Source organism: Platichthys flesus, chromosome 1 (genome assembly GCF_949316205.1).
Source record: "Platichthys flesus chromosome 1, fPlaFle2.1, whole genome shotgun sequence".
Taxonomy (NCBI): Eukaryota; Metazoa; Chordata; class Actinopteri; order Pleuronectiformes; family Pleuronectidae; genus Platichthys; species Platichthys flesus.
Window position 1 is genome coordinate 3,146,574 of NC_084945.1, and position 10,535 is coordinate 3,157,108.

General features: G+C 44.3%; 1 protein-coding gene across 1 annotated transcript in view; it reads left to right on the forward strand.

Annotated features, from left to right (window-relative positions):
* slc6a5 (solute carrier family 6 member 5) overlaps positions 1-8,523 on the forward strand; it is a 19,232-nt gene extending 10,709 nt beyond the window's left edge. The window contains exons 13-15 of the mRNA XM_062392548.1: positions 1,331-1,431; positions 3,083-3,250; positions 4,657-8,523. Coding sequence (XP_062248532.1) covers positions 1,331-1,431; positions 3,083-3,250; positions 4,657-4,812 — 425 coding nt within the window. The 3' untranslated portion in view covers positions 4,813-8,523. The remainder of the gene's footprint in view (positions 1-1,330; positions 1,432-3,082; positions 3,251-4,656) is intronic.
* Positions 8,524-10,535: the final 2,012 nt, after the last annotated feature.

Here is a 10,535-nt window from a genome sequence, read left to right on the forward strand (position 1 = left end):
CAGACTCACTAATTTTTTGTTTTGCAGTTACAGCCTCTCGCCAGTAGTCGGTGCTGCTGCACACCTCACTACCCGTGAGGATTTGAATGACAATTGAATCACAAACTCGATTTAAATTTTCTACTTTTGAAAAATCTTTTATAGTGACAGGGTGTGCCTGCCTTTCATTTTCCTTACCACGCTTTATTCTTCTCCTACTTTAACATTTTTAGTTTACATTCTGTAAAGTCTTTATACAAAAAAGAAAATGTTTTGAATCTTGTTTATTTTATGAATTATTTGAGTAAAGAAATGTAAATATATAGAAAAAATACAATTTTATTCACCTTTATAGCTGCTGTAACCAAATTTATATATTACATTTTCTTCAAAAACTGAAATATTCAGTGATATCTATGAAACGTTGGAAATTGATTTACCTGTTGGATCTTGTTGGAGGTGTGAACTCTACTGGGCGTCCTTTCCATGCAGCACAAATAAGATGGTAACATGTAAAGATAATTAATTTGCTCGTTAAACCACTTACAGAATGACCTCCCCCAATCACTTAAAGGTATAGTTCACTCAAAACTGAAACTTCACTCATCATCCACTCACCACTGTGCCGATGGAGGAGAGGGTGAAGTTCCACTGCTGGAGTTTCAGGAGGTAAACAGAGTTGCAGCCAAATCCAAAACGATTGAAGTAACTGGAGACGTCAGGAATAACAAAACAACAGAAAAAGTGGATGATGAGTGAATTATCATTTTAGGGTGAACCATCCCTTTAACTGTGTGTGTAAGCTGCTTCGTGCAGGAGTCGTCCTCTGTGGTGAAGGTGTCTTCCCGTCCACGAGCACTGGGTGTCTCTGTTGTAACGTCCCCCCCCCCCCCCCCTCTCTCTCTCTCCCTCTCTCTCTCTCAGAGAGCTCAGGTGTTGGGTGTCAGGAGCCTCGCTTTGTCACAGCCTCCGTGCCGGTGACATATTGAAATGATTTTGTGACTCTGCCTCTTCATGTCACTCACTGTTATCCGTCAATAAAGGCAGAGGAATGAAGCCATCTGCCCCCCCCCCCCCCCCCCCCCCCCCCCGCCTGCTCCCAGGGACGACAGAGACTGATACTCTCTCTCTCTCTCTGGCCTTCTCTCTCTCTCTCTCGCTCTCTCTCACACACTCATATGGATGAATTGAGTTCCCTCACCCTCCCTCCCTCCCTCTCTCTTTTTATTTTATTTTAAAGGACCTTATTAAACCCAGGTCCCTCTCTGTGCCTCCTCCTCTCCCCCAGACTTCCTCCCTCTGCTTCACCTTTGAGTTCACTCCTCTGTCTTCTGTCTGTTTGTCCTCGCAGGTCTGCAGAGGTTCTGCGAGGACATCGAAATGATGATTGGTTTCCAGCCAAACCGATTCTGGAGAATCTGCTGGGCCTTCGTGACTCCGACCATTCTGACGGTGTGTTTTTGGCCATCTCACGCAAACACAAACACACACACACTCACACACACAAACACACACACACACACACTCGTACACGTGCAGCTTCCATTTTCACTGTCCCCTTTCGAGTCATTGATTCGCCAGTGGAAAGGAACAAGGGGGGAGGAAATTGCTCCTGTTTCCACTCAAATAGAAAATTATATTTGTTTTCCTTCCAATTCCGGTCGTGTCATCAAATCTCAAGTTGTTTTTCACAACAGTCGCAGACAAATCGTCCTCGTGTCGTCAGTTCAGCTGCTGCCAACACATCCCCCCCCCCCCCCGAGAGAGAGAATAGTGTTTATCTGTAGAAACGACCACTTCTCCGCCCCCTGCTGTGACGCCGGAGCTGTGAAATCCACTGCACCTTGTTTGGCGGCGTGTCGGCGTCGGGGCCCTGGCACACATTAACGTTGGTAATTGTAATGGAATCCACTGTAGCTCCAGAAGCAGAGGTGACACTGACAAATGGAGAATCCTGCTGCTCTCCAGGGACGTCACATTTCCTCATTCAGGGCTCGTTGATGCACGACGCCGGGCTAATCTATTTCTGTCTGCCTCCTTTTCTCTGTTTGTTTTCCCTGTTTCTTCCTCTTACGCTCAGACCCACTCAAACAGATTTGCTGCAAAAGTGGGAATGTATTTTCGGCTCGACACCTTTTTAGTGCCTTTTGTTGAGTCTCACTTTCACCATCCATCCTCTTGAGCCACGTGTGCTGGGATCAGTGCAGCCAATTTGGAATAAATGTGCTTCACCGTCCTCATCTGCTGCAGAAAAACCTTCCAATGCAGCAGCACTGGGCTGCAGCATTATTTCACTGGCATTTGTATTCATACTGGTGAGGGTTTGCATCTGAAGGGGAAACGGAAATCGCAAAAAATATGTATTTTTATTTATATAGTTAAAAATCGGTTTTGGATGAATCTACAAATGAGGGATTGTGGATTTTTCTTTCAAGTCTTGTATTAATCTCCCCAGTTGCAGACCAGTAAGTTTTAGAGAGTACACAAATAATAACCCTCCAGTACTTCATAAAAAGTACTGCGATGAAGAGCCAAAAACACCCAAGGTTTTGTTTTTCTCATACCTGTGGGGAATACAAACATTGGCACACGTATATGCACTTGTTGTGTAAGGTGCTCGAAGCTGCAACACAAAAAAAGAAACACAATCTGCAAAGTTAAATAAAGTCGTCTTCCTGAACGCGAGGTCATCTGATTCTCTGCAGCTTGACCTTCTGACACACAACTTACAACATGTTGTTTGTTTGGCATGTGCAGCCTCTTTCCAGAAGAGGCTGCACATGTTGTTAGTCTGTACAGTTGTACTGTCGATTCAAAGATGTGCACGTGTTTTACACATTACAAGTCGTTGTGTTAACGTGCACGAGGACCTTGTTTACTCCAAACTGCAGCGATACACAAATCCTGCAGGTGATAAATTAGCTTTCAACGTAAAATTGGAATATATTTCTTTTGTTTTTATACCTTTGGTGCAAAGCAGCAAAACCACAGCCTCATATACCCCGAGCCCCTGAGGAGAAGCTGCAGTGACTTGCTCAAGGACACTGCGGCAGTAGGCATCTCGTTTAAAGTCCATTTCTTTTTCCCCCCCTGGCCTGTGCAGGGCATCCTGTTCCTGAGTCTGTACCAGTGGAAGGTGATGACGTATGAGGAGTACACCTACCCCACCTGGTCCATGGTGATGGGCTGGCTCATGGTGATCTGCTCTGTCATCTGGATCCCCATCATGTTCTTCATCAAGATGTACCTCGCCCCCGGCTCCTTCCGCGAGGTAATCATTGAGCCGCAGCCGTGAAGAGATGCTTTTGTTTTGTGTCTCCGTAACAGACACACACAGACAAACACACACGCACACGCACACACACTATCAGATAAATCAATAGCCTGGTCCCTCGCTCATTAGCAGGACGAGGCCGGCTGCTGGGTGAGAACTCATTTGAACATTTCTCTGCCAGTCTGACGGCTCTGTTTTAAATAGCCTCCTCAGATTAATGGCTGATGAAGGTCGTGGCTTTGTGTCCTGATGCCTCCTCTCCCTCAGTCACCGACCATCCTCCCACTTTACTCCTTCACTGATGCTCTCATGCTCCATGTTATAAATGCATAATCACCACAGTGTTGACTCTTAAATGCAGGAAGGGATTTAAAGGCATCCACCTTGATTGAAAACAAGTGGATGGAGTGAAGCAATAATCAAGTTTTTTTTTATTGATATTTAGAAAAAGGCGTCAAATTAGTCTTAACATCATCTCAGGGTCACCGGAGTCCAGGTTGCACATTATGAGTGAAATACAAGCAGGGAAATCAACTAGATATAAAATATAAAACCTGCAGGTTTTATATGAAGGGTCTATTAATGCAGTTGAGCACAAACCGTCCAACAGGCAGGAGGAGGGTGAGTTCAGTTGTTCCAATTTTAGGCTATGATGCCTCCCAGTGGTGATTTGGTAAAAGGCACCTCAGCAGAAAAGAAAAGTGATGCAACTTTTAAACCTTGAATTATCAGTTTTAGGGATCGTGAATACGGAGAAAGTTTTCTCTCTCATTCCCGGGAGAGTAAATAGAAACTGTAGTTCAGTTAAAAAACACTTAGACCAGTTTAAAAAACACAGTTTATCTCCATTAGTCACATGGATGGACATTTTTGTCTTTACGTTAAAAACAAACAACTTAATCGCTCTGAGCCCAACATAGTTATTCCCCATGTGTGGCTGCAGGGGGCGCTGCTGCTCAGTGACAGCTACATGGTGTTGCTTAAGCACTTGAAAAAAATAAGAGTTTCTCTTGTTAAAGGTTTAAAGTCGTTTTAACCTTTGATTACATCCAGCATCTGGAGCACAACACTCTTGATTTCATGTAACTTTTGATTGGTTTACGACATTTTATTCCATTTAAAGAAGATTTTACACAGGAACAGGCAGAAACTTGGGTTTAGAGCAAGTCGAGAAATATGAGTTAAAGTTTTAAACATTTCTTACTATTGACATGCACGTTTTCCATTCGTGCATCACATATTCTACAGCACTGGTATTAGATGGTCTTCTACCATGATGTGTAGCTGTAGAGGGCGCTGTTCCTCAGTATACTTCAGACAGGGTTCCTTTAACACCCTTGATACTGTTGGAATCTGCTGTGCTTGTGTAAACCAGTAGCCGTGTGTGGCCTCTCCTCTTGCAGCGCCTGAAGCTGGTCTGCTCCCCTCAGCCGGACTGGGGTCCCTTCCTGATGAAGCACCGTGGAGAACGTTACAAGAACATGACCGACCCTCTGGGAACCAACTCCCTGGGCCTCAAGCTGCCCCCGAAGGACTTCCAGCTCAGCTCCTACCAGTAGCAGCCGCTCCGCCGGCACCACAACCCACCACTTCCAACTCCTCCTCCTTCTCCCTCTTCCTCTCTCTCTCTTTTCCCCATCCGTACATCACCCTCTGCTTCCTGTCCTCCTCCCTCAGACGTGGCAGTGCAGACAGGCTCCTTTGTCCTCCTCTTCCTCTTCTCCTTCGTCACTGTCTCTCTTGGTTCAGAGACGAGTGGCGGCCCGGGTGGAGTCTGCTCCTCCGCTGCTGCTTCCTACTCGACAAATGGGCGATCATCGCCTCCCACACATGACCACTGATTACTCCGGAGCCCGTCCCAGGGATCTTTATTCCAAGAGAAAAATCGTGTCATAAAAAGGCACAGCTCAGACTGCACTTGCAATATTAGACTCACCATAGCTGCTCCCTATGGAGATGTGTGTGTGTGTGTGTGTGTGTGTTTGTGTGTGTGTGTGTGTGAGTGCCAAAACATTTGTGTGTAGAGATAATGAATCATCTCGCTGAAAGCAAACGCAGGAAAAGCAAAAAAAGAGAATTGAGGGAGAGAGAGAGAAGCGGTCGAGCGAGCTTGGCTTGGGATCTGTATTTTCTTCCGTCTGTGTACAAAGCTCCATCACCAACACAAATAATATCAACTGCCTTGGAAATAATAAAAAAACAAACAGAACAAAAACAAAGCTAAAAATAAAAACCCAGCGTGCACCACATTTAGTTTGCATCCCTCTCTCTTTCTCTACTTAGTGACTCCTGCTGTATTATCCTCGAATATAACGACTAAATGTAGAATAGCTTTCCTTTAGTAGACCAGTGTGGCCATTTAACCTCTTCAGTTATATATATATGTAAAAATTCATCTATATATAATATATATATAATATATATACACAGAATATATGATAGCATATGTATTGCTTCCAGCAGCAGAGGAGAGAGCTAGCCAGATAGATCCTGCGTGTGTGTGTGTATGTGTGTGTGTGTGTGTGTGTGTGTGTGTGCTTTACGTCTCTCTAACCCCCACGTGTCTCTTGCTTGCTGTGTTGATATCTCGTGCACCTCTCAGATACAAGCTCTCCTCCAGTAGTCATAGTGTGTGTGTGTGTTGTTGCCTTCTCACGATGTGCTGCGTGTGAGTAGAAGACGATTAGACTTAGAGAGCGGCCGGCTCCTTCCCCCGGAAGTGGACCTGGTCTCTTGTTGTTTGTGGTAGAGCTGCGGAGACCTCTCTTTGCCATTTCAGACTTTTCGCCTCTCTCTGCTTCTCTGTGTGTGTCCTCGTGAGAAAAAAAAAATCGAAAGAAAAAAGAAAAACAGGGTCTCAGGTATATTTGATTCCAGTCCGACTACTCCGGTGGTTGTGGGGAATAATAAAGCATTCAGTGCATAGGAAACAGAGAGTCTAGAGCCATCCTAACCCTGAACGTATATAAGGGCGAGTAGTGTGTTTGTGAAAAGATCAGAATCAAAGCGCTGCTTCCTGATCAGCTCAGTGCTGTTTGCTTACTGTGGCTTCAATGCACCTTGTAGTTATTACACAGGGCGAGCGAGTGACAGACTGTGTGCAGCGCTAAGTCGAGTAACTTGCTTTCCAATATGCTTATTACATTACTAGAACCGGAACAACTGTTCATTTAAACAATTTGAATATAGAACGCCTGGAAATTTAAAGGTTTAATTGCATATATGCAGACATGTAAAGGCTTTACATCAAATCTTCCGGTCCCCCCCCCCCCCCCCTGACTTGACCATTGTCTCTCTCTTACTGGTTTGTGCTGGGTTCTAAGAGCCGGGGAGATCGATAGAACACATTTCCCTTTAAGTCGAGCTGTTGAGGTGTGGGTGTTAGGCAGCGTCCAGATGTGACACCACAGTAGCCTGAAGGAACAGTCTGGTGCAGCCTCTTTACGTGCTACATGTCGGGGGTCCAGCTTGAGACACATCTCCATGTTGACTAAAAGCTCTGATTGGCTTTACTATGCTTTTAACACTGCAGGTTTTTAAATGTTGTCATGGAGGCTGCAGGTCTGGATGCAATAACGTTTAAGTTGAAGGGTCTCTAAGCCGTGTCCTCTCATAATCTAGACATGAGTCGTAGCATGGATGTGATTTTAGACGTCGTAGAGTTTCGGAAAGAAAACATAATCAATTAATGAGCACAAACGCCCTGTTAGTAAATATCCTGCTTGCTCCACAGTGTCGCTTTCGTTCAGTCTTTAGCGCATTTAGCTCTATTCGCTCCAATATGATAATACTGTGTGTCTGTTTGTGTGTGAGTGTGTGAGTGTGTGAGTGTGTGTGTGTGTGCGAGCGCGTCGTCTCCGTCTTAGTTTTACTGAACTCCACGTATTCTGTCAATCGGATGTTTGCATGGCCAGTCCCAGAGAAGATTGTGTGAAAGAAGCAGAGGACATTTACAGGAGTTGGTCTCCCCCCCCCCCCCCCCCCCCCCGATGCTCCTCTCTGTGTTTTCACGTGGACACGAGGACCAATGTCCGACACTTGTGAGCTTGAGACCAATAAAAACACAACTTTTAAACACTGGTGAGCTCCGAAAAAGATTCAAATCCCACTGGGACGCTGTGGAACCTCAACTCTTTGTAGGACTTGAATGATAAAACCTCATCTAAGTATTTTCTTAAAGATGTTTCCATTTCTACTGGGCTTCTCTGCTTTTTGCTTTGAGGGGGGAAAAAAAAGAAATAGGGTTCAGTTAAACAAACTTCATAGAATATAACACTGACAAGCTTGCATGTGCAGTTTGTGTTGCTGTAAACTCAATGTCCATGTATAGTAAATCCTTGTCCTTTCTCTCTCGGTAGTGTAAGTCCATGCATGTTTGCTTAAGGAGCTTTTCGTTCGTCACAAAGTTAATAAAACCCGAGCGTCGCTGTCGTCCTCCTCCTCCTCGTCACAGGAAAAAGGAGGAAGACGAGAAAATAATAAAAAATAATAAAGAAGTAACTGTCAATTCGCTTTTTGCCTGCAAGTCAACTCTGGGCAGTATAGGTAACCAAAGAGAGTCTACTTTAAACTAGGAGGGTTTTAGTGAAAAACAGAAAAAAGAAACTTGACAAGAAAAAAAAGGAATGTGTGATCTTCGTCTAGGAGGTTGAGATACTGCCATGTCCACGTCCCACGTAGTGTTCCTCGATGTTCGCCAATACGTTACAACACATCTTCAGGTAACCATTGGCCTTATAGATGTCCTCTGGTGGTAGAGTATTGTATGTATTTCAAGAATAACACCACAGAATAGCTAATCGTCTGTCTCATATAGTCCCAGTATTCCTATGGTTCTGTCTGTGGTGTCTTTTTTGGCACTTTACCGTGTGACCTATGAATGCATAGGTTAAATTTCTAATTACTTGAGTAATGTCATATATTTCCGTGTGTTCTATGTGAGGTACTGCTGCCTATGGATATAGATATGTGCCTCTGACCGCCCCCATGCCATCCCTTTGATTTGGAAATAGAGAGTAGATACTGTATATAACAAATATGTTTTAAAAATACGTGTAAGATTGAAAAAAATAACAAGATATATATATATATATATCATATATGTGAAATGCATTTATTTTCAATGTCATCAATCTTTGAGGCCCTACCTCAGATTTTGTATTCATGTATAGAAATGCAATTGGATTATAGTATCTTTGCCAATAATAATATATCGCTATTATATCATGAAATGTATAACCTATGAATCAATAAATAAATGTTATTGTTTTCTCCGTTGTCGCTTTCTGTGAACGACAGGGGGAATTAGGTTAAGACAGCCCCCCCCCGCTGTGATCCAACCTGTCAATCAACTCTCACATTCACACGCTACACAACTGCAGGCGTCCTGGCGGCGGCGTGGAAGCTTTACACACTGTCTGTTGTTTGCTGGGTAATCGTGATCAAAGAGGAGGAGATTAGAGAGAGGCAGCCGATGTGAGCGCTGCTGCAGGCGTGTGTCGTTTGTGTGTACGCACCGTGCGACGCACAACAACCACTCACTGTGGCAGGCTTGCATTTTTCATGTCAAACTAATTTGCAATTTAAATGCGTTTGCATGTAGCACTTGGGCTATAACATTACATCACACACAGCAGAGGCCCTTAACGGCGCCGGGAAGCAAAACGACTGTGGAGGTTTATTGAATTAAATTTCTCAATGGCGTCGGGGCTTCTTGTGAAAGAGGAGGGAAACTACACTGGAAACAACCATCTGTAAGATTAAATCTGCTTTTAATTGAATGGGAGAATTCAATATTGTTATCTGAGCAACATCAGGAGCAAATGCAACTGAAGTTTTTGTGCAAAGATGTAAATGATGTTTCAACTTGAGCAAAACATCTGCATGATATCATCAAGACACGGTGGGTGAGAAGCTCATCGTCGCCCCCTGTTGGCACCTGTACGGTACAACCACAGATTGTAAATAAAGACTTCTTATCATCTTCCTCCCACTCTTCAAAGAATGAAGCCCAACAATCCAGAAGCTGTGCGCTGCCATCTTACGCTCATTTGGAGCCAGAGGGTCAAGCTCCCGCTTAAATACACACTCGACCAATCAGGAGGCAGTGTCAGCTGTCAATCATAACGTGTCCCCCTGTTTTTACAGCTTCAAATAACTAAAATAATAAACATATCGTGTGATAATACAGAAAATGACAATGAATTAGATTCTTTAGTTTAGTCCACTAACATGGAGGAGGTGATAGAAGTGATGTTATACGATCTTAGCGGCCTGACAGTTTATTTACAGAATAACTTGTGAGATATTAAAGTGCTGCTCAGTGAAGCCACCTCGTCTGAGGTTCAGATAGAAACTCGTCGACTCTCGTCCCACCATGACGCTTCCCTCTGTGTGAACCAGAAGTCAAATCTCACATTAAAAGACCAGAGCCCCAGTTCCAGTGTCACGCAGCGACGGCTCCTCGTTTCTTCTCTGCAGCTCATGAGCAGCATGAAAGCTCCATCAAATGAACGTCTGATGCTGGACTCGGACCAACGTGAAGCTGCAGATCTTCGATGTTTACTTCATTATCCTCGGCTTTCATCCTTTGTCTCAGAACCCCCCCCCCCCCCCCCCCCCCCCGACAGGCACCTCACAGGGGCACAGAGACTCCTCAGAGCAGGAAGGAACAACCCTGCCAATTAGAGAGGAGGATGTTGGACCTCTGCAGCCACACTGGTTTTCTTCTTTACCAACACTTTAATGTTCCTGCTTCTGTTTATGATCCGTCTCATTATCTGTTGATAATTTTGACTTTTTTTTGATTGATTCGAACTATTATGACTTCAAGGGGAATTCTGGGTAGTGAGATGGATTCATGGGAACTGTCTGCTGAGACAGAGAACAATTTAAAATCTGGAGGATTTCTTCTTCCGCTGCTACAAAGTGAGACAGATCAGAATCACACAGATTTCTTTTATTGACACAGTTTGCTCAGATGAACACGGAACCAAAATCGTCAGATGGTAATTTGCAGTAAAACTATACCTTTGAGTCTCGGAGGAGATGAACAGACGACCTTCACAGTGATGACAAACCAGAGGGGAGATCTCCTGTGTTTGTTGTGAGTCTGCATCATGAGACCTGAACGCTTCCTTGACCTGAAACCATCTGTAGCGTCCGTCTCTTCACATCCTGTTATGGAGCGTCGCCCGACAGCACGTTTGTTCAGGTTGAACTTTCCTGACTCAAAGAAAACACTTCCTGATTAATCTAATTAGCTGATGGCAGCTAAAGGCAG